Source organism: Rutilus rutilus (genome assembly GCF_951802725.1).
Source record: "Rutilus rutilus genome assembly, chromosome: 14".
In the NCBI taxonomy this organism is placed as follows: Eukaryota; Metazoa; Chordata; class Actinopteri; order Cypriniformes; family Leuciscidae; genus Rutilus; species Rutilus rutilus.
Window position 1 is genome coordinate 37,722,128 of NC_140219.1, and position 25,086 is coordinate 37,747,213.

General features: G+C 39.8%; 1 protein-coding gene across 1 annotated transcript; it reads left to right on the forward strand.

Moving 5' to 3' along the window:
• Nucleotides 1–110: 110 nt before the first annotated feature.
• On the forward strand, nt 111–23,850 carry slc43a3b (solute carrier family 43 member 3b). Its single transcript, XM_084429735.1, has 12 exons — nt 111–1,228; nt 1,496–1,625; nt 10,038–10,084; nt 10,172–10,248; nt 10,725–10,817; nt 10,924–11,063; nt 12,925–13,055; nt 14,682–14,825; nt 14,996–15,103; nt 18,092–18,278; nt 18,474–18,597; nt 22,765–23,850. Exons 1-12 carry the CDS (start codon nt 1,045–1,047, stop codon nt 22,867–22,869), a joined length of 1,470 nt encoding a protein of 489 aa, XP_084285861.1. The 5' UTR covers nt 111–1,044; the 3' UTR covers nt 22,870–23,850.
• Nucleotides 23,851–25,086: the final 1,236 nt, after the last annotated feature.

A 25,086-nucleotide genomic window follows, 5' to 3' on the forward strand; every position in this document is an offset into this window, starting at 1 on the left:
TTTTTACCAATTTAATGCGTCCTTGCTGAATAGAGAGAGAGAGAGAGAGAGGTAGAGAGAGAGAGATAGCGAGAGAGAGAAAGAGAGAGGTAGAGAGAGAGAGAGATAGAGAGAGAGAGGTAGAGAGAGAAAGAGAGAGAGAGAGAGTTTTTTCAGTGATTAAATCTAAACGTTTATTGCAGTCGGTATAAAGACTACAGTAGATGCGTAGACCTGTGTGTTGTCGAGACTGGTGTCGGATCATGTCTCTGAGGACGTTGACGCAGACGGTCACACACACTGAAGAGCAAATCTTGGCTGGTCTTGTGATCGGGACTGTGAAAGTGCAATTAAGAGTTGTCTTCTTCTGAACACGGTTGCATCTCTGAATGGCACAGACCGTACGGGAGGATCAGAAATACTGCGTCTCATGCCAATCACACGTTTAACTTCTGCTTTGACTTATTTTAGGCTGTAAAATAAGTCATGAGGTATTGCAGCGTCATTCTGTTGTGTTGAACGGCCAGAGGCCAGCTCGTCTTCTGCTGTGGATCAGTGCATTTCTCAATCGACGTCTTTCAGACACTCTGGTTTTGTGGCATTTTTGTTCAGAGCCTCTTTCATGAGGAATGTAGGCGTCAAGTCAAGTCAAGTCACCTTCATTTATATGGAGTGAAGGTTTGAGGAGTGAGGGAGAGAGAGATACACAAACAGTGTTGCAGTATTCTCCTGTTATCTCTGTAAAGCTGCTTTAAAACGGAAATGCCGGATGCAGAAGTCAACGTCCTGGAATGCTCACACCAGTTTTCTTCCGCTGAGAGATCCCAGAAGGAAGGAAGGAGGGATTAGTAGAAATGGGAGGGAAAGATGTCAGAGGACCATATAAAGCTCCAGTGTGAGAGAGAGAGAGGGAGAAGTGTGTGTGTGTGTGTGTGTGTGTGGTCATCTGAAGACTCAGTAAACAGTGCATTCACGTCTCTGGATCATCTCTGAGGTTCTCTGGGCTGACTGGCTGTGTGTCTTCTGAAGGAGCCGTGTGACCTCTGACCTGAGCAGTGTGTGGAGATGTTGGGCTGTCGGGACGGGCGCAGGGTTCGCTCCTGGCTCACGCTGGGCTCAGGGCTGCTGGAGTGTCTGGGCTTCGCAGGGGCCGTGTTCGGGTGGGCCACGCTGGTGTTCGTGCTCAAGAACGAAGGATACTTCAGCAGTCTGTGTGTGAACGCCACCGTCAACGGGACTGCAGTTGAAGGTCAGTAAACACACACACACACACACACACGTGTGCCTGATGGATGTGTTGAACACACACGTGTGTGCCTGATGTATGTGTAGTGCTGTTAACCCTAGATCTGAAGGTCAGTAAACACACACACACACGTGTGCCTGATGTGTAGTGCTGTTTACCCTGGATCTGGAGGTCAGTAAACACACACACACACACACACACACACACACACACACACACACACGTGTGCCTGATGTGTAGTGCTGTTAACCCTGGATCTGTGTGTGATAGATTGCAGAGGTCAAGATGAGCAGTTCTCCCTCGTCTTCACCATCGCATCCTTCATGAATAACTTCCTCACGCTCCCGAACGGATTCCTGTTCGACCACTTCGGGACCACCGTCGCCAGGCTCCTGGGAATGTGAGTCCGGTTTACGTGTGTGTGGCGTTCCTGCACACCATATCACAACAAATAGCCGTCCAAACACAGCCCAGACGTCTAGGCTAAAAACATTGGGCTGTCAGTGAACATTTAATAGACGTCATGCATCTCACAAGTTATTATGGCTAGAAGTGTGTTACTCCCCAGCAAGCAATAGCCGTCATTTCTCCGTCTCGGTTAACTATAGACCCGCTATAGTCCGGCTGTGAGTAACACACTTCTAGACAAAATAACATTGGTTACATGTCGTTTTTGCCAAAATAACTTGCGAGATGTATGATATTCCATAATGTAAGCAAAGTCAACAGTGATTACAAGGTGTTTGGTTTCATTTCTTCACTCGTTTCATTTCTTTATCTAATTGATGACTAGTCTATACTCGGGCTATGGTTTAGCCGTCTATTACATTTGCACTGAAATCCCGAATTTTCCCTTGTTTTAGCCTAGACGTCTGGGCTCTGTTTGGACGGCTATTAGACGTCTTTTAAACGTAAAATTGCTTGCTGGGTCATAGCCGGACTATATCGGGTCTATAGTTAACATACACAGTGAAATGACGGCTATTGCTTGCTGGGGTAATAACCTGGTAGTCTGTGAACTATCCTAGTGGTATTTTGTACACACCAGGGTAAATGTAATACTACAGAATGCCATCATATCACTGTATAATTTTTTTTTTGCAAGGGACATATTGCTCTATCCTCTTATTTTCAAGACTTGTATATAGGCTAAGTATACTATGACACTATGACATGTATACTATGACAAAATTGCAATATTTTGATTGTAGTAATGTTTGAAGGATGTGAACTGCTTGTTTAGGCCTCATAAGCAAATCAGGAGAGAGGTGCATAGACAAATCCGTGAGAAAAAGAGGAGTGATAGAGGGATGAAGGGAGGAGAGAGATCTGGCAGGACACTGGGATCTGTGGTGCATTGAGATGACAGAACTGATGAATGGATGTGGACACGAGCCCAAGCCACTGCGCTAGAAAACAGAATATAAAAACGAAGTGGAGTTTACAAAGATAGCTCAAGCACATTTTGAATCAAAACACAAGTTTATTAGGGTTTTTTGGGGGTTTATTTTTTACAGGGACAGTTTTCGGTTATCTGTAGTCCCTGGACAGAACGTCACAAGTCTCCCTAAAACAGAATATATGATTAAATATACACAATAGTTTAAAGTACAGTTTTTCTCGATTGCTTAAAGGGGTCCAATAATGCCCTTTTCACAAGATGTAATTTCAATAAGTCTCTGATGTCCCCAGAGTGTGTGTGTGAAGTTTTACCTCAAAATACCCCACAGATATTTTTATAGCATGTTAATATTGTCACTTTTTGAGGGTGAGCAAAAACACATAGTTTTGTTTGTGTCCCTTTAAATGCAAATGAGCTGCTGCTCCCGGCACAGGGGGCGGAGCATTCAACAGCTTGTGTGTGTGTGAGATGCGTGGATGGGCTATTATTTCACCCGCAACCGCATCACAAAACTCATCATCCGTCCGCCATCCGTCCGCACCAACGTTTTTTGACCAATTTTCAAAGCCGCACCCGCCCGCCATCAGCTGATGGTTTTAAGGTCTATGGGCGATGCAAGGCGCTGCTGACGCGAGCCGCGAGGCTAGAATGCTCTTGCCTGTTCTAGAAAGGAGACTGATCCAACCCATACACAAAAGAATTATATTTGAAATATATTTTCTGGATATGTTTTGGAATATATGCAAATATTTGAAATTGGCCCAATAAATATATTTCATACTTATATTTCATATATTTTTGTTATATTTCAGAATATATTTCAATGTATTTGGAATATATGCCACATATATTTTTGACACTTTTGGGGACCCGTACAGAAAAAAATACATTGAAATATATTCTGAAATATAACAAAAATATATGAAATATAAGTATGAAATATATTTATTGGGCCAATTTCAAATATGTGCATATATTCCAAAACATATCCAGAAAATATATTTCTTTTGTGTATGGGAATGCAGCAAAGATAATTAAAGCCCTAATAGTATAGCCTATTGGCTATGTTGTGTCCCCAGAACATCAGCAGTGAACTCCGTCTCCGATCGGCACACAGGGACAAAAATAAATAAAAAGCCTAAATAAAATGCACATCTGCAAACCTGACCTTACCTGACTAGGCTACTGTACAATTTTTTCATTGTAATAAAAACACAATTTAGCACATAGTTTCAACATGCTGCTCTTTAGCCTACTACTAATTCATGCCTATTGCACTTTATTTTTTTGCAAAAAGAAAGAAAGCTCGAATAAAATAACAAGTCATTCATATTATAGGCTAATTAACTCTACGCACTGTTATGTCAGGTTGACGACTAGGACGAGCCTGTTCTGAAGACTCCCGTTCATTTTGACTGCATGGGGAGAGAGCGCCGGTTGATCATTTGTTTGATCATCAATCATTTGATTGGTTCAACCGCCACCCGCCCAAATTTAATTAAAATATTATTTTTCCGTTACATCATCCGCCCGATCCGTGGTTTATCCGCAGAGTCTGTGGCTGTAACCGCCAACTGCACATCTCTTGTGTGTGTGTGTGTGTGTGTGTGTGTGTGTGTGTTTGTTTTAGCAGCTCTGATTACCTCACACAGACACGCACTGAAAATGTAAGCCTTTTAGCCTTTTTGGTTCAAACCGGAGTTAGACAAAGATGGAGAGATTTAAGAAGAAGTGACAACTTGTAGAAGCTTTGAGCGCTGTAACTTTGCAGAAGTTGTTTATGCTCAAACAGCAACATTACACCCTAAATAAAGTTAAAAAAGGGAAATCAAAATCAACCACCCCTTTAAATACATTTCTTAAAATGATGCCTCTATTTCTCGAAACTCTCCGTGACTTCTCACCCATTTCCCCAAACTTTCTGTTTTCAGGTCAAAATGAATCTCTCCACTCAAAACCATTCAGTCTTGCTGAAAAACCAAACTTTGCCCTACACACATGACACACAAGCCATCAAAAACACACACACACACACACACACACACACTACAACATAGTCTTACACACTGCTGAGATCAATTCAAATCAATACTACAGAAAAAGGTAATCCGCAAGTTATGTTGTTTGTGGTTCTCTCCCTCAAAAACCTTTTCACTTGATGAACAACAAAAGACACAACAAATGTATACATTTGCACTTTTTTTTTTTATTCCTTAATGTACTGTACAGTACAATACACCAAACAACAACAACAACAACAACAAATGACTCCATCCCGTCTTTGGTCAGGGTCAGGCCAGAGAATCACAGGCTTTATTGGCCCTAGCCAGGGCAGCGGGGGGGAATCCTCTAGTGTGCCTGATCCACCCCTGACACACATCAACTGAAGGGTCTAGGCTTCTTCCATTCCGTCGTCTCGGTGTCCTACAGAAATAGAAGTACTGATTACTGTGACTGTGACGCATTCCTTTTACAAAATGGAAGCATTCAGAAACTCTTATCGGTGAAGCGACTCAAGTTTGGCTGAACTCGTTGCCCAGTCTCCCTCATAGTCACACCATGGACACGCATGGGCAACTAGAGTGGCACCAATTTCATCCGAGACTGCTTGCAGGGTTCCCACGGGTCCTTGAAATCCTTGAAAGTTTGTGAATCTGAAAAAAAAAGTATTCTTTTTCTTTTTCTTTTTTTCACATCCTTAAAAGTGCTTGAATTTATTTTGCACAATAAGTTTTCTGGAAAAAATTCCATATTCACTCCGTTCCCCTAATGTGGCCTATACTAGCTTGCTTGATTTACACTAGTTAAGCGCATTTACTCGTTACGTTCAGGGTTTTTCCTGCATAGAGAATTATGAGGCGGCCGCCTCCGTCAAATTCCGTGCCGCCTCCGGCTCGCGACAAAACTCGGACAGACAGTCACATGGTCAGATACACTTTTCCCACCGTGACGGTTCTGTTGCTGTTACCGCTTGTGTCCATTCTCAAACCGTATAGTTTGCTGATAGTGCTGCGGGGATCTGCTGCCAAGTAATACAAACTTTCCATTCCAATTAATCGAGGGTGACAAATAAATCATTATAATGTGTTGAGTTTAATAAAGACATGGAACTCTCATCACAGTAAAACACAATGAACGTGCGTGACTCTTTTACTTTCGTTTTCAACAATGTTATTCTCTTCAGGGAAAAAACCCATCAAGGAAAACATATCAGGGCTGGAGTATCCGGGACACGTGTGGTTTTTTTTTTTTTTTTGAAGGGAAAAGTGAGAGAGAATTGTAGGCCTACTACTTGCCCAACCGGACAAATGCCCTGATTAAAACAATTTTTAATATAAAAATAAAAAATAACCAGGGAATCACCGAAAATGTGAGGATGATTGTTTAATTTCACTTAATGTAAGTGGCGATTGATAGCCTATTGTTGATAATAATGTAGGCCTACCTAATGTACCGACGGTAACAATGTTGCGCTGTTGAGGATCGCGCAGTTATTTATAACATATTATAGTTAAGAAACAATATATAGCCTAGGCTACACACGACCAGAGAGCTGTTTTCCTGAATGCCATCAAGATTGAAACCGAGACTGATTTCATAACAGTTCAATAAACAAACAGTTAAAATTAAGTCACTTACATTTTAGACGCAATGACTGTTTTTGTTCTGTTTCAGCAGCGAAAATAGTTCCAAACAAAGATCACAGCAGAACCATCGCGCATCTCACGTTTCATTACTGAATGATTCAGTGTTTTAAAGGAATCGGTTGAGTCAAAGATTCAATGACCCGTTCATAAACTGCCTCATTCTGAATAAATCAGCCGTTTGAACGAATCGTTTGAATGAATGACTCAATGACTCGCTCATTAAGACGGTCGCCTGCCGCCTCCTACTGGCGGTTTAGTTTCAAAGTATCATTCTTTTCAACATTCCTTATTTGTATATTCAAAAATATTTAAAATAATCTCATTTAATACAGTTATAATTTTTCAATGTAAATTATTTAATTTGATTGGTAACAGCCTAGTGTCTTATTATTTTAATTGAATATATTGATCAAATTTAAGAATTTGAAATGAAAGATGGAGATACATTTAATAAAATTAAGGGTAAAATGCCCTTTATAAAAGGTACAAAAAATGTGTGTTTTCAAACAGTGATGTAATGAAACATTGACAATTTAAGTTTGAAGGGAGTAAAGCCTCTGTTTAGGCTATTAAGGAAATGTGTAATTTTGCCAATAGAAGAACTTTTATTTTAAATGAATGTTCATTTTAAATCAGCCTACTTCAGTGTGATATGTTACCATATTATCATGCTTAACACTAAGAATTTGAATAATTGTAATGTGATGATCAGATGCAGATATCTAAGGGCGGTTTGCAGGTGGATTATTTATTTTTAACAGTGGATTCGGGTGACTTTGTATTTAAAATGTACAAAATTTTCTTATTTTGGCTTGCCCCCCCGGACCCCCCCTAGAGGAACCAAGCTCCACCCACAAAAATAATGTGAGAAACACATTAGTCTATATGATGATCTACATAAAAATACTAATTTAACCAAGGTGTGGGAACCCTGTGCTTGTCTCTTTGCCCTTCCCCTTCCTCGTCCTCCTCCTTCACCTCTTCCTCCATTCCCTAACGCTCTCCTCCTCCTCCTACCACTCGGACCACTTTTACATCGGACCCAGGATAGATCCCTGTGGAACACCAGTGGATGTACATACATCAGCTGATTGGTGATTCCTTACTTGAACACACAGAGATCGATCTGACACGTTTGATGCTATCCACTTATGTGTATAAGTATAAACTAGAGAACTTAGGTATAAGGATTTGATGATTAACAGTATCAAAAGCTTTCTTAAGACCAAGAAACACAGCTCCAATTACACCACCTTTATCTAATAGAGACTTAATATTTTCTATAAAAAAAAACGATTAGCAGTTTCCTTTGAATAATTAGCTCTAAAGCCAAACTATTATTCATGTGACAGATCATTTGCTCAGCTACTAATTTCTCAACAACGTTTGATACTGTGGGTAAGATACTGATAGGCCTGTAATTGCATCTCCACTGTTAAATACTGGAACAACAATACTTCCAGATACTTGGAAATTTACCCTGAGAAATCAACTGGTTAATAATTCTAGTAATAGGTTTGATTAATGTTGAACTAAACTTAGGCATGGTTTAAGCATAAACTTTAAGCATATCTTTGAAGTGCTTTTTCTATGTGAATATATAGTAAAGTGTAATCTATTCCTGTGATCAAAGCTGAATTTTCAGCATCATTACTCCAGTCTTCAGTGTCACATGATCCTTCAGCAATCATTCTAATGATGATTTGATGCTCATTAACATTTATGAATAATATCAGTGTTGAAAACAGTTGTGCTGCTTCAGATTGTTGTGGAAACTGTGTTTGTTCAGGATTCTTTGATGAATATGAAGCGTTGCGGTGTGAGAGAGTAGAGAAAGTTGAGGGGTGTTTACCACACTCTCAACGAGAGAGACGCCAGAAATGGCAATATATGATCGACTACGCCACCCCGGAAAACCGGGGAAATAGGGCTAAGACCCCTAAGGGCTCACAGGTTCGTATTGAGTGGGTGGGTGAGAAGACATGAGTCACATACATAGAAGTAGAAGAGTTTATTTTGTTCGTCAATGTTGAATAATAAATAGCTAGAAATTTCAAAGTTAAAAACTCCTACATTGGCATTATAATAATGAACACCATCAATCGGCATCATGGTCCGGGCCAGCTGCCAAATTGGAAAATAACCAGCCGGTCAATTTCTTCTTGTTATATAAAAAACGGCTACTCATACCTGTGAGGAGAGGGCAGCCAGCACACAGCAGACGGGGAAACCAGCTTACAGTCTAATGCTGCGTTCACACCAAACGCGAATAGCGCGTCAAATTCGCGCCTGCCGCGTCTAGTTATACGCTTGACCATTTTGTGTTAATTCGCGCGTCAAGAGCGAAATTGACGCGTGTAAAAACAAAAGTTTGAAGCGAAATTTACGCACGTCAGAGGCGAAAGTTTCGAAACCCGTTTGCGGCCATCTTTTTTAGATGTTTATCGAGCATTAGCATTAGCATTAATCGAGAGAGTCACCGCTCGTATATGCTCTGGAGAGCAGAAACAGCTGCGTAGGGGACATCGCTGTTCTCGGGTCCACCAGACCCTCCGGAGGGTTTCAGGAGTTTCACAATTTGCTACAGGAGCTAGGTTTGGTGGACCTAACGGTGAGGACGCTGACGAGGACAGCGTAGGCCGTATAAGGCCTCGGCCTAGGCCTCGAGTGGTCGCTGCCTGACGAGCCCGCGCTGTTTTGATAATAAATGGAGCCAGCCTCCAAAAGTGAAACCTGTCCTGTGATTTTTGTTTTGTTTTTATACACTAAATTGTGTTTGTTGTCTTTACATTAGATTAATGTTTCATATAATCTAGAATAGATATGGAATAAATAGCATTCAATACAAAATGAGTATCTCTCATATATTGAAATCGAGTTTTTATGTGAAAGATTTGCTTTGTTGTGCATTTTAGTCATATTACAAAATAATTTATTGAGGCCACACATAAAATAACATTATAAACTGTCACTTCACCACGTGACAGCAGCAAGCAGGCTCCTGATTGGTTAACGCGGCGCGAATTGACGCTGAAGTTCAGATTTTTCAACTCGGACGGCAGACGCGAATTCGCGTCAAACTCGTGAATGCACAAATAGCACTAAAATCATTCGCGCATAACGCGCTAGACGCTCAATTCGCACCGCAGGAATTTTTTACGCGCGTAACGTTTCTTTGCATTGACTTAACATCGAAATCACTCGCGCCTGACGCGCTATTCGCGTTCGGTGTGAACGCACCATAAGCCTGGCAACGAAAGAAGTTCACATCAACCGCTTACACAGCACAAGAAGCACGGGTTCACCCCAAACGAGTCACACACCTGCGGCAACCACGGATGACGTCACAAGGGCGATACCAAGACGCATGCCAAGCGGCCACAACCCATCCTTTATATATCCAATTAAAAGGGAGGGGAATTAATAAACTAAGCACAGGTGTGTGACATTCCCATAGGTGTATTCAACCACCCTGCTACACATAGAACAGCATTTTTTTTTTCATTGTCTTCATTGTCATAAAAAAGTCTTCATCCTTGCTAATAAAAGTATTAGTGTCTTAAAAAACAATATTGACCCCAAGCTTTCAAACAGCTGTAATCCTTTTATATGAGAAGCTTAAGTGTCCAAATATTTGTGTGACCACTTTCTATCTCAGCTCATAAATCTCAGTCTGTAATCAGTTATAACACAATCCACATGTTCCACAGACAGACAGGGCTGAGAAAACACTATTCTCACTGTGTTATGTTTTACTTTACAGATCGGTTTACACTGCAGGGATGTTGTTAATAGCCTTTTCCACTCCTGGTAAAGAGCGTTTTTATCTTTATTTGACCTTTAGTGTATTGCTAGTTGAGTGTGTGTGTGTATGATGAGTGCTGTTCCCTCCTGCAGTGAGCTCTGTCCTCCTCTTCCCCGCTCTGTCCTTCATCGCTGTGGGAGGAATCCTGTTCCTGATGACCAACATGCAGGTACTGAAGATCCCACAACACTCTTCAAACCTTTCTGAACACTTTATTTCCATAGTCCACTTTAGACATTTTACTAACTATTAGTATGTAGTTGCAAAGTTACTTATAGTTAGTAGAATATCTGTTGGGGGACCATCAAAACAAAGTGTTACTGAATATTAATATCAGAATATGAGGGTGCTTTTGGTTGTTACGACCCCAAACATCAGGTTGGGAGGTCGCTGGTTTGTTTAATACTGTACAACCTCTTTGAAAAGCTGGAGTTTGGTGTTATTAGATCGCATCCATCTCTTTTATTTCAAGACCAAGAAATAGTCAAGTCAGTTATACAGTACATAGTGTTTCAAAGCAGCTTCAAATCAAGAATATCACTGAATATTAACTGTCTTTTTCGCGTTTTCCATTATATGACCCTTTAACATAAACGATGAACCCACATGTAATGTCCTCTTCATGATGTCCTCATCTGTCTCTAGGTGGCGAATCTCTTCGGCGCTCACCGCTCCACTATAATCACTCTGTATAACGGAGCCTTCGACTCTTCCTCTGCGGTCTTCCTCATCGTCAAAGTAAGAGGCAAATGAAAGCCACACATCGGATGATTATGCTGAGATGAGATGACTGATGTCGATTAGAAAGGCCTTGAATCGTGATGGTCCGATCTCTGTCTTTCAGTTGCTGTTTGAGGACGGCGTGCCTCTGCGATGGTCTTTTCTCTTCTTGTCCTGCTGTAGTGTGTTTCATCTGTTCCGCACCTTTGTGCTGATGCCTCGAACGCACATCCCGTACCCGCTGCCGGAGGGTTACAGCTACGGGTAAACCACACGCTCAGTCCCTATTCCTTCAGAAACACTCAGGGCCCTATTTTAACGATCTGAAACGCAAGTATCAAGCGCGAAACGCAAGTAACTTTGTGGGCGGGTCTTTGGCGCTGCTGCTATTATACCGGCGGGATAAATGACTCTTGCGCCCGATGCAAATCTAAAATGTGTTGGTCTGAAGTAGCTTCATTACTCATAGGTGTGGTTTGGGCGTAACGTGAAATAAACCAATCAGAGCGACATCTCACATTCCCTTTAAGAGCAGGCGTGCTTGTTCCATGGCGGATTGCTATTATAACGGCGGATTTGCCAGGAGCGGTTCACAGCCGAGGAGACCGGCGTTCTCGTCAGGGCCGTAAAACACAGAGAAGTTACATTGGTGATGGAGAAACACACCCAAATTAGCTTCGGTTAAACAGGCGTATAATAATTTGGGCAAATGTGTAAGCTAGATTTATGCCTATTTTTCACATCTTCATGGACACAACAATGATTTCCCTCGTGTGTTAATATTTTTCCTTGTAATGTATGGTTTTCTAAAAATGAAAACTGCTGCTTCTATGTAGATGAGAGAATCAAAGTGTATGTGCGTTGTGCACACACTATATTGATTATGGCCAAGCATGCGCCCTTAAAATAGCATCTGAACGCGCCACTGACTTTAGACGAGGTTTCTCCTGGTCAGTGGCGGAATTGTTTTCTGAAACTGCAAAATAGCACCAGGGAACGTTTGTGCCGGAACACGCCTCCTCTTTTCGCTGAACCGCCCCGGGAGCGCAAGTTCATTCCCTAGTTTACAGGCGTGCGTCTGTGGAGGGTAAAGTCCGCTGTGCGCGGGTGCAAAATAGGAATGATACATGCGTCGGTATACAAAGTCAATTGCGCTGGGTGCAAGATAGGGCCCTCAGTCCCTATCCCTCCAGAAACATGTAAACCACACGCTCAGTCCCTCTGCTGATCGGCTCCAGTCCACTGCCTCCTCCTGGAGAACACCAGAGACATCTTTACATCTCTATATAAGCTGTAAATAACACCAGAACTTCACCGGCTGGGAAACCTCAAGCAGACTGTCTCAGTAGGCGCGTTTCCATTATAGATTTGCGCAAAACTTTTGCGATATTTTCTAAATGTCGATAAAATTCATTGCGAAATGACGTAGTTTCCATTAACCAATGTTATGTGCGCTAAAACATTGTTTTTTCCTCTCGCGATAAGTCCTTCAAAAAATCATGGCAACTGATGTTGGTAGTTTTATGTATATCCCAGCCACCGCACTGGACATCAGTAATGATGGAAGGAGACGTTGACGTGTTATTCTAGCATTAATAGCAAGGAAAGACCGTTATACTGTGAGCGGCTCGTATGAAGGGTTTCTCCCTCAGATCTGCTTAAAAGTCTTGATAAATTGTGGCATTTCTTTGTTGTTTAGAATCCAGTATTCCTGTGAATCTTTTGTCTTTTATGAGTTTAATAAAGAACTCTGTCTCGTCTTCTGTCCAAACACACCGTGTCACTGTTTCCATTGCAGTTTTGCGAAATATTCCTTTTTCGAATTGCCTGAAAAACCTCCTCATGCGAGCGTAAAGACTTTATTTGCGATATATGGGAGTTGTTGCGAAATTGACGTGTTTCCATTGGGCGTATTTTCAATTCGCAATTTGAAGCGTAATGGAAACGTGGCTAGTGTTTCATATTGTCTACTCGGTTTCTTTGGGCTTTGCTTTTTTCTTCTTCAGAATACTAGTAGCTTTGAACAGATTACTTTATGCTCTATGCTTTATACTTCACTGTCTGCACCCTATATCTTTCCTCCAACAATGCTTTGCCTGTGACTGTTTCTTATTTACACCAACAGGGTGAACTGTGGAGTAACCCGGGATTATGCCATTGCAAAGATTGAAGAGAAGAACATCCAGACTTCTAACGGTGAGGAGGAAATGGCATTTAAAGAGACGTCTGCCCAAGGCCAAACCACAGACACGACGGGTAGGCAAGAGTTCAACATTAAACACGCTAGTTACATGTGCTATTTGTGCTATACGCCTGTGCAGTATAAGGATCACTGTAGAGATAGACCACCCATTTTTAGCACAAAATTCTATATAAAAACAACAATGTAACATAACTACACTGTACAAATGTCTGTAATTGTTACAGAAAACAGTTTTTACAGTCCACAGTTTACAGTACAGAGCTTGTTGCTTATAATGATACGCCACAGAGGACACTCGTTGCCGTGTTACTGAAGAGAGGTTTCAGAGTCCACAAACGCGTCAGTTAGCATGTTAACTGGTTAGCATGCAAAGCTAACTTAGCCACAAATGTAGCTTATGACCACATTAGAAAGAATGGACACAATATAGCATGCTAACCAATTAGCATGCTAAGCTATTTAGTATAGGACAACAAATGCAGGGACGGTCAACTTTAGAAAGGTATTTAGAGTATAGAGTAAATATCAAACATGTTTAGTCATTTCTGAGCGGCTTGGTCTAAAGATCATCTGAGACAATTTAGAACAAAACTGGACAAGATTTGTGTGAGGAGTAGCGAAACAACTGTTTTTCATCTTCAATATGCCGTATAGGCAGATTAATGGAAAATTACAAATGAGATATTGTCAATATCGGCATAGGCAAGGAACATAATGACACAAAGAAAACAAATTAAGTAAACAAGTAATAGGCATTTTTGCACAAATCCTTAAATCTCTGGAACACTAGGTGGCGCTGTGTTCAAACATCTCAGGTACCTTCAGATCATGGTGCAGATGAAGCGTTCAGAGTTTCATTTCGGTAGATCAAAGTTACAGCCGAGATACAGCATCTAATCTAATTTTGAGTCAACATTGTTACCTTCGCATAATCATAACCTTTGAACAAAAAGGAATATCAAAATTCTGTAGTTTCTGTGTTGCTCGGTCCAGTGATCGTCAGAGCAAATGTTTGAGTAGCGAAAAAATGGAATACTGTACTTTTCAAAATGGCCACTACTGTAATGACCGCTATTGAATGGGTGGTGGCGCTATAGAGTTGATCCTAGAGACCTCAAAGTTGGTAAGATTACTTTTCATTACCATTAGTATTTCAATTTCATTATTTTCCTACTTACGGTTCATAAGGATGCCATGGAAGATAATAAGAAAACTCACAATTACAGTAGGGGCTACAGCAGCTTCAGTGCTTATATACAGGCACCAAAACACCATCCCATAATACAGTACCTGACAAATTGTCACATTGTTTTTTGTGGCTGTTTTTTTATTTGCCATAAACTGTTTTATTCATGAACAATCATGTCATGTGTTACTTTTAGTGATAACACGGTAACATTGGCATCACTGTTTTCTCCAGAGCGGTTATATATATAAATGAAACTTTTTTACAACAAAAATGAAGCATCACTGAACTTATTTAATCTGGACTGTGACGCTATTGTTTTCTGGAAACAAACTTTGTTGCATTATTTTCCTGTTATCTCTGTAAAGCTGCTTTGAAACACTCTGTGCTGTAAAAAGACATTCAGATCCTCACCTGGCCACATTATTGTTTGTTTGATTGTGAAGTGTATCTTGTGAAGTGTGTTAACCCTATGTGTGTATGTTTTTGTCAGAGCGTAGTTTCAAGAGCTGTTTCCTTTCCTGGTTCTTCTGGTGGCATTTGCTGTGGCTTTCTGTGATGCAGCTGAGACACTACTTGTTCATCGGGACCTTAAACCCAATGCTGAATCATCTGGCTGCAGGAGAACCAAGCCTCGGTACACACACACACACACACACATACTGTATTATCCTCACGCCCTGCTCTTTCTGTGAATCAGGTGAATCCCTTTGAGCAGTATGTTTAGATATAGACATGCAAACAGGCTCATCCTGCATCATGAGACTGAATGCTGTTTTCACTCAGTGTTCTTATTGTTGTCCACAGTCAGCAGATATACGAATGCGTTTGCGTTCACTCAGCTGTGTGGGATCCTGTGCGCCCCCTGGAACGGCCTCATCATGGACCGACACAAGGGAAAGCAGAGAGAAGCAGGTCAGCACAGACACATGCACACATTGCTCTCATCTCTTTACAGGTATTCAGTGTACATAAAAACACTGTAGGAAACACACTTTCTTGTCCAAAAAGACCATTTATTAAATTAAAGTTTCTAAACAAACTTTCTGATTTCTGATTAAGGGATAGTTCATCTTAAACTTATTTTTTTTATTGAAATAAAGCTGAAATAAAATGAGAATATCAGATCGCAAAACTTCTCAAGGCAAAATTTTTAAGTGTAGTTGAAGTTAAAACTACAATAAAATTACTAAATGGATATAAATAACAGCTAAAACTGAACTACTAATGATAAATCAAACTGAAATAGTACTTATAAAACACTAATAAAAAATGACAAAAGCACATACAATTACTATATTTAATATTTTATAATATTTTAACTTGAAACACACTGCGAGCAGAGCTTTAAACAGGATGGGCGGGGCTAATAGCCTCGGGTCTGGAGCGCCGAGCCCAAAACACACTGTTTCTCCACTGTCGGGCCAGTGCGAGCAGAGCTTTAAACGGGCGGGGCGGGGCTAATAGCCTCGGGTCTGGAGCGCCGAGCCCAAAACACACTGTTTCTCCACTGTCGGGCCAATGCGAGGAGAGCTTTAAACGGGCGGGGCGGGGCTAATAGCCTCGGGTCTGGAGCGCCGAGCCCAAAACACACTGTTTCTCCACTGTCGGGCCAGTGCGAGCAGAGCTTTAAACGGGCGGGGCGGGGCTAATAGCCTCGGGTCTGGAGCGCCGAGCCCAAAACACACTGTTTCTCCACTGTCGGGCCAATGCGAGCAGAGCTTTAAACAGGCGGGGCGGGGCTAATAGCCTCGGGTCTGGAGTGCCGAGCCCAAAACACACTGTTTCTCCACTGTTGGGCCAGTGCGAGCAGAGCTTTAAACAGGCGGGGCGGGGCTAATAGCCTCGGGTCTGGAGCGCCGAGCCCAAAACACACTGTTTCTCCACTGTCGGGCCAATGCGAGCAGAGCTTTAAACAGGCGGGGCGGGGCTAATAGCCTCGGGTCTGGAGCGCCGAGCCCAAAACACACTGTTTCTCCACTGTCGGGCCAATGCGAGCAGAGCTTTAAACGGGCGGGGCGGGGCTAATAGCCTCGGGTCTGGAGCGCTGAGCCCAAAACACACTGTTTCTCCACTGTTGGGCCAGTGCGAGCAGAGCTTTAAACAGGCGGGGCGGGGCTAATAGCCTCGGGTCTGGAGCGCCGAGCCCAAAACACACTGTTTCTCCACTGTCGGGCCAATGCGAGCAGAGCTTTAAACAGGCGGGGCGGGGCTAATAGCCTCGGGTCTGGAGCGCCGAGCCCAAAACACACTGTTTCTCCACTGTCGGGCCAGTGCGAGCAGAGCTTTAAACAGGCGGGGCGGGGCTAATAGCCTCGGGTCTGGAGCACCGAGCCCAAAACACACTGTTTCTCCACTGTCGGGCCAGTGCGAGCAGAGCTTTAGACAGGCGGGGCGGGGCTAATAGCCTCGGGTCTGGAGCGCCGAGCCCAAAACTGTCTCTGCAGTGAAAGAAATCACTGGAAACTAGCCAGATTCCAAAACTAACATGATAAAAGCAACTGTTTGCTGGCATTTTTGTTGTTTACTAAAGATTTCAAACCATATTTACCATGTTTCCTATGGTAGTGGTAATAGCGCGCATAGTGTTTTGCATTGCAAGTGTTTCTGCCTTATATGGTGATCAGAATCCACATCGGAAGTTATTTCAAACACTTGCTACTGTATGAAAGTGAGTTTTGAGCTAAAATGATGTTAAAAGTCTTTAAGTATTGTGCACAAATTTTATTAACTAAATCATGAATCCATTTATACTCCAATTAGAAAAAGAACTATGAGGAGGTGAAGTCCACTAAAGTGTGAGTCGTTAAATGAGTATTAATTAGATAGGAGACACGATATAGGTGGGGTTACATAAAGCAGTAGTTCTCTCATAAAGCATGCATAAAACAAAATACAATGCAAGAGACAGTATACATAATAACACAAGGGTGTAACTTTGGTTTGAGAAGTGGGGGGGGGACACAAAATCTGGGAAAATCTTTTCGATTTGAATCCAATTTCCTGCATTTACATACATTTAGGGACTATGGTGATGCAAAATCCAAGAAATAACGGGATTTTGAAAAGTGAGGGGGACATGTCCCCCCTGTTCCCATAGAAAATTACGCCTGTGTCATAACATAATAATAATCATACACACAATGCCCTGGGATGCACGTTCATTTATAGAAGAGCTTGTCTATAAATGAATGCAGAAGAGTCTGCTTTATGCGTCTTTACTATGGCCTGATTAATAATGAGTTTAGAGCAAATCTCTGCATTTTTTCTTCTCCTGCCTGTGATCCGCAGTTTCGAGGGATGGTCCATCACACAGAACTATAACCACAGTTGTTGGGGAGAGTGGGTTTGCCGGATAGTTCATTAAATATGAAGAATAATTTCGGTGTCTGATTGGTCCAGTCATTACATAGTATATAAAGATGATGCTAAAATAACACTGGTGCAAGGGTGTCCATAAAGAATTTAAGAGAAAACTAAAAAAATGTATACAGTTTGAATCACTATTTAAGTAGTATTAGATATTGAAACATTTTGCTTGTTCAATAATAATATATCACCCAGTTATTTAATAAAAAAAATGTTGTCACTTCATTTCTCACACAGTATAAATGATTTTTTATGAGACATTTTGATTCCTGAAAATATGAATACAAAGTGAAAACGCTATATTGCGTGGGCATGTCGAGTTTGTACTGTAAGTTCTGTACTTGTTCAGCGTAACAGATCGATTCCACCAAGACCACACACATTAACATTGTCATATCCATTAGCATGCCAAACACTCAGTGAAAGTTTGGTCTGACTATATTCCTGTCGTGACTACCCGCTTCTCTTTAACTTATCTTGTGAACACGGGCCTCAAACCACAGCCTTTTCGCTTCCCTTTACTGTGTTCTGCAGGCCAGAGTGAGCGGGAAGCAGACCTGAGGGCGGCCATCTTGTCCCTGTCTCTGACGGCGCTGCAGTGTGTGTTGTTCTCAGTGTGTGCCGCCACCCCTTACCTTCCTCTACAATACCTCACCTTCATCCTCCAAGTGCTCAACAGATCCTTCCTCTACGGGGGAAACGCTGCCTTCATCAGCATGGCGTGAGTCTTCTTCACATTAGAGGAACAGCTCCTCCTGTAATCATCATTTAATCATCATTTAATCACGCTCACGCCGTTCCAAACCTGGAGGACGGATATATCGGCTAAAGTTTCCAGAAAGATATCATATAGTCATGATAAAAATATACTGGCTGCGTTCCAGGTTTGAGTTGTTCGTGTGTAAATGTGTTCCAGGTTCCCGCCGGCACACTTTGGGAAGCTGTATGGAGCAGTGATGGCTCTCTCCGCTGTGTTCTCGCTGCTCCAGTATCCCTGCTTAGCTCTCATTAAAGGACCACTGGGTGGAGACCCTCTTTACGTAAGATCTCAACACTATCCACTGTCCTGATCATGCACTGATCTACAACATTACATGGGTAAAGGACTCTGTTGTCGACAGTTTAGATGTTTGAAGCACAGCTCACACAGAAGTCACTTTAAAACCATCAGCTTTCTATCGGCGACTCTGAGAGACCAGTTCGAGCCCGTTGTGAAATCAGCACGGTGAAATCTTTCGCCCTCATTCCTATTGAAACAACCTGTGAAAACATTCAATTTGACCGCAATAACAGATGCTAACATAAACTACCCGACTGCTATTATAATCCTCCAGTGGAGATCATGTTGTGGCTTTGATAGCGAGCGGTTATTGCACAAAAACACACAGTATGTTTTACCAATGGGTTTATTTTATTTCAGCGGCTTAACGCTTTCCTTGAAACTTGTTTTTCCAACATTAGCCACATCACGTCTGCCAAATACTTCTTGAAGGGAAAGATGGGAGGCAGCTTCAAAATAACATACAGCTGTTGATCTTTAGAAAATCTCCCAGCATTTGTTTGGCAGATGTAGATTCAGCATATTTGTCATTTTTCTGAGGTTTTGAAACTGGTCTCTTCTGTTCAAGTTTCATCAGTCAAACAGCCGTCCAGATAAAAAACATAAGAACTGTTTATTTAAAGGGGTCCTTTTCTGCTTTTCTCCATGTTCATCTGTCTTTAGTGTGTGAAATGTTCCTGTTTGATCATGAAGAAGCTCCAGTTCTTCTCTATATCAGTGTCAGTGTTTCTGAACTCCTGAAACGCCTCCATTGTAGTCTTGAGTTTCTTCTGGGAACGAACACATCACAATATTCCTCATTTAAATAATTAATACGCAGAATAAAGGGGCGGGGCCTGGTTGAGTTAGTTAGTAGTGTGTTAAACTGGCGGTTATGGTAAGGGGCGGGACATTTCCCAAACACACTCGACCAATCACAACACACTGCTCCAGCCGACCAATCAGAGCACAGTGTGCTTTTCAGAAGGAGGGGCTTCACTCAATTCTGACTTTATAACTCTCAATTCTGACTTTATATCTCTCAATTCTGACTTTATATCTCTCAATTCTGACTTTATAACTCTCAATTCTGACTTTATATCACTCAATTCTGACTTTATAACTCTCAATTCTGACTTTATAACTCTCAATTCTGACTTTATATCTCTCAATTCTGACTTTATAACTCTCAATTCTGACTTTATATCTCTCAATTCTGACTTTATATCTCTCAATTCTGACTTTATAACTCTCAATTCTGACTTTATAACTCTCAATTCTGACTTTATATCTCTCAATTCTGACTTTATAACTCTCAATTCTGACTTTATAACTCTCAATTCTGACTTTATATCTCTCTCACAATTCTGACTTTATATCTCTCAATTCTGACTTTATAACTCTCAATTCTGACTTTATATCTCTCAATTCTGACTTTATATCTCACAATTCTGACTTTATATCTCACAATTCTGACTTTATATCACTCAATTCTGACTTTATATCTCACAATTCTGACTTTATATCTCTCAATTCTGACTTTATATCTCACAATTCTGACTTTATATCTCTCTCACAATTCTGACTTTATATCTCTCAATTCTGACTTTATATCTCTCAATTCTGACTTTATATCTCTCAATTCTGACTTTATATCTCACAATTCTGACTTTATATCACTCAATTCTGACTTTATATCTCACAATTCTGACTTTATATCACTCAATTCTGACTTTATATCTCTCAATTCTGACTTTATATCTCACAATTCTGACTTTATATCTCTCAATTCTGACTTTATATCTCTCAATTCTGACTTTATAACTCTCAATTCTGACTTTATATCACTCAATTCTGACTTTATATCTCACAATTCTGACTTTATATCACTCAATTCTGACTTTATATCTCTCAATTCTGACTTTATATCTCACAATTCTGACTTTATATCACTCAATTCTGACTTTATATCACTCAATTCTGACTTTATATCTCACAATTCTGACTTTATATCACTCAATTCTGACTTTATATCTCTCAATTCTGACTTTATATCTCACAATTCTGACTTTATATCTCTCAATTCTGACTTTATATCTCTCAATTCTGACTTTATATCACTCAATTCTGACTTTATATCTCACAATTCTGACTTTATATCTCACAATTCTGACTTTATATCACTCAATTCTGACTTTATATCTCACAATTCTGACTTTATATCACTCAATTCTGACTTTATATCTCTCAATTCTGACTTTATATCTCACAATTCTGACTTTATATCTCTCAATTCTGACTTTATATCACTCAATTCTGACTTTATATCTCTCAATTCTGACTTTATATCACTCAATTCTGACTTTATATCACTCAATTCTGACTTTATATCTCACAATTCTGACTTTATATCACTCAATTCTGACTTTATATCTCTCAATTCTGACTTTATATCTCTCAATTCTGACTTTATATCACTCAATTCTGACTTTATATCACTCAATTCTGACTTTATATCTCACAATTCTGACTTTATATCTCTCAATTCTGACTTTATATCTCACAATTCTGACTTTATATCTCTCAATTCTGACTTTATATCTCTCAATTCTGACTTTATATCTCACAATTCTGACTTTATATCTCTCAATTCTGACTTTATATCACTCAATTCTGACTTTATATCTCAATTCTGACTTTATAACTCTCAATTCTGACTTTATATCTCACAATTCTGGCTTTATATCTCTCAATTCTGACTTTATATCACTCAATTCTGACTTTATCACTCAATTCTGACTTTATATCTCTCAATTCTGACTTTATATCTCACAATTCTGACTTTATATCTCACAATTCTGACTTTATATCTCTCAATTCTGACTTTATATCTCACAATTCTGACTTTATATCACTCAATTCTGACTTTATAACTCTCAATTCTGACTTTATATCACTCAATTCTGACTTTATATCTCAATTCTGACTTTATATCTCTCAATTCTGACTTTATATCTCACAATTCTGACTTTATATCTCACAATTCTGACTTTATATCTCACAATTCTGACTTTATATCTCTCAATTCTGACTTTATATCTCACAATTCTGACTTTATATCACTCAATTCTGACTTTATAACTCTCAATTCTGACTTTATATCTCTCAATTCTGACTTTATATCACTCAATTCTGACTTTATCACTCAATTCTGACTTTATATCTCACAATTCTGACTATATCTCACAATTCTGACTTTATATCTCACAATTCTGACTTTATATCTCACAATTCTGACTTTATATCTCTCAATTCTGACTTTATATCTCACAATTCTGACTTTATATCTCTCAATTCTGACTTTATATCTCACAATTCTGACTTTATATCTCTCAATTCTGACTTTATATCTCACAATTCTGACTTTATATCACTCAATTCTGACTTTATATCACTCAATTCTGACTTTATAACTCTCAATTCTGACTTTATATCTCACAATTCTGACTTTATATCTCACAATTCTGACTTTATATCTCACAATTCTGACTTTATAACTCTCAATTCTGACTTTATATCTCACAATTCTGACTTTATATCTCACAATTCTGACTTTATATCTCTCAATTCTGACTTTATAACTCTCAATTCTGACTTTATATCTCACAATTCTGAGAAATAAAGTCAGAACTTTCAATTTGCTCTAGTCTAGTGTGTAACAACGAGCTTATGATTAAAAATGGAAATAAAGCAAAATATCTGAGAAAAAAGGGAAATAGTGCTCAGATGTCATATCCGTAATTTATACCAAAATATCTAGCATTAATTCGATCTCAAACAGATTCATTAAAAGTAATAACCAACGCGGTTAAACGACCAATTTGCAACAATATAGTTTCAGGAAACAGTCGTGACTAGCTAGTTGATTTCTTCAACGATGCATCGTACTGTGATAGTGAAGCAGCGAGTTACGGCGTTGTAGCCCAGACTGGGAAGAGAGGAGAACTGCAACAATGGAGAATATGAGGAAAATAATCAACATTCAAGCAGGAAAACCTGTTCTAGTAGAGCCTGAAACATCATCAAGACTGTAAAAGGCCTGAACTGATCCTCTTTAAAGCATGTTTCAGAGTAACAGCGCTGATTGAACTGTCCCTGATTTCTCCAGGTGAACATCGCTCTGACTGTCCTGAGTCTCCTGGCCTTCATCAACCCTGTGTATGTTTACCTGTACTGTCGGGGTCTGGCGGCCCAGAGAACCGCTTCACACTGAAGGGAACATCAACCTGACCTCTGACCTTTACAAATGCTTTCTGTTACTGGTTAGGTTTACTTTACAAAACTTCAGGAAACGACGTATAATGGAAAGAAATATGTGACTAAGCTTTGAGTGTCCTGTTCTGCAGATGTGAGTAATCTGTGCTAACACATCAGGAAACCTCCACCCTCTTCACTCACTTATCATGTGTATTACTGTTGGATCTAGCAGTGCGATCAGGCACGTTCACACAGAATATTACACACTGTAAGAAAAAAGATACCGCTAATCTTCTGCCAGGTTGTTTACTGACATTTAACCCTAAAACACAATACAATGCAATGTGGACTGTAATTCAAAACAGGGGTAAAACACCTGTGAGAAAAAGAACAATTCCTTCATAATAACATCCCAACTAACACAAATATATTCTAAGGACATTTAGCTAACACTCCCATTAAGTCACATTATTTCTCAATGTTTTTTGCTTGTTCTAACACTGTTTTTGTCTTGGTTATGTGAACGTAAAGGGAACATTGTATCGTTCTTCAATCATTATGGGAATGTTACTTTTGAATGTGCTCTGTATTGTCAACATTCAAAAATGTTGAATTTTTTTTGTGCTAATGTTTTGAGAACAAATGACAGTCTATTCATTGTTACAGGAAGGATGTTCATAAGTTTAAGAGAACCTTGCCAGAGCACTCTGTTAGCCGGGATAGAACATTATGACCTGTTTTATACCTTTTTCTTAAATTGTGCAATTGTTGATTAAAAAAAATTGTTGTTTGTAAAAAAAAAAAATCAAAAAGCTACATTGAGAAATGTCTGCAAATGAATGTTGTGCTGCTGTATGAAACACTGGGTTGAGTGGTGTTGGTTGTGAGAGCCTCTGCTGGACACTGCATGAAGCTCGTCATCCTCAACCCTTCCAACAGAGCTGTTATTACACACATATCAGTATTACTCCAAATAAAGGGAATTTTTATACGTGCAGTGGAGTCGACTAAATCTGTCTGTCTGTGATTGCTGTCTGACTGATGAAGATATGTTGTCTTGTAAGAATGTTTTGCTAGCGTGCTTATTAAACGTTTTGAATGTTATTTCTGAATGTTCTCTGAACATTTCCATTTTTTTTTTTTTTTTTTTTCTTGGTTATGAGAGCATTAAGGATATACATTTATTTATTTTTTCAATTTAGAAACATTATAGAATTGTTGCTTTTGAATGCTCTTTGAACGTTTTGAAAGAAGTTATGTTAGCTGAACATCAAATTAACATTTCACAAAAAAGAAATCCCACGAAATAACACTTTATTAAAGACCAGCCAACTTTGAATGAACCATTTATTAACGTTATATGTTTGTTCATAACTGTGAGAGAACCTTACCAGGGGTGTGTCACATAAATAGAGAAAAATAAATAAATAAATAAACAAGGAAATGTCGATTACACAGATCACATAAACACAGCAATCCTCACCACAAAACAATATTGACAATATTATATAAAGATTATACAAAAACACCAAAGAGTGAGCATATATTGAACGTTTTAGTAGCTTTTTTGTTACAGCAGGTCTTAACATCTTCTTGAAAGTGAGACAAATTTGGGCCAACTTTCACCGTTTTAGATTTGTGGATATAATATTTTGAAAGCAAAATAATTATGTCGCAAAGAAAATAAACATTTTCATATTGCTTCTCAAAACTGAAACACCCAAACAAAACATCCTTGAAATAAAGCTCAAAGTCTTTATATATATAGTTAATAATGAACTGGAAACAAAAGTTTTCTTGTATATCCACAATGGCAAAAAAGATTCTCTGGTTGTGAAGCTCAAGAACGCCGACTGATTGGGATCACGCTTAGAGGGAGCCTGTCATCTTCGAGTATTGAAATAACGAGCCAATGCACTTTGGCGTGTGAGATTTGCATCTCGCGCTCCGCCCCGCAGGTATAAACACGGAAGCGGACTGTGGTGGATTTTTAATGAATAAAATAGTCAACTGTATATCAAACTAATATTAACTACGTATCTAACCTTACTTCCCTTTTTAGGCCTAACAAAACTAACACTCTGAAACACAATGTACTAAAATGTTCTGTTCTTTGGCTATGTGTGTGTGCCCTTTCAGAAGACTTGAGTATGTGTATGTATAAATAACAAATATGGGAAATGAAACTAAACAGATGACCTTGTGGTTAACAATAAAGCAATCATTAAATCAA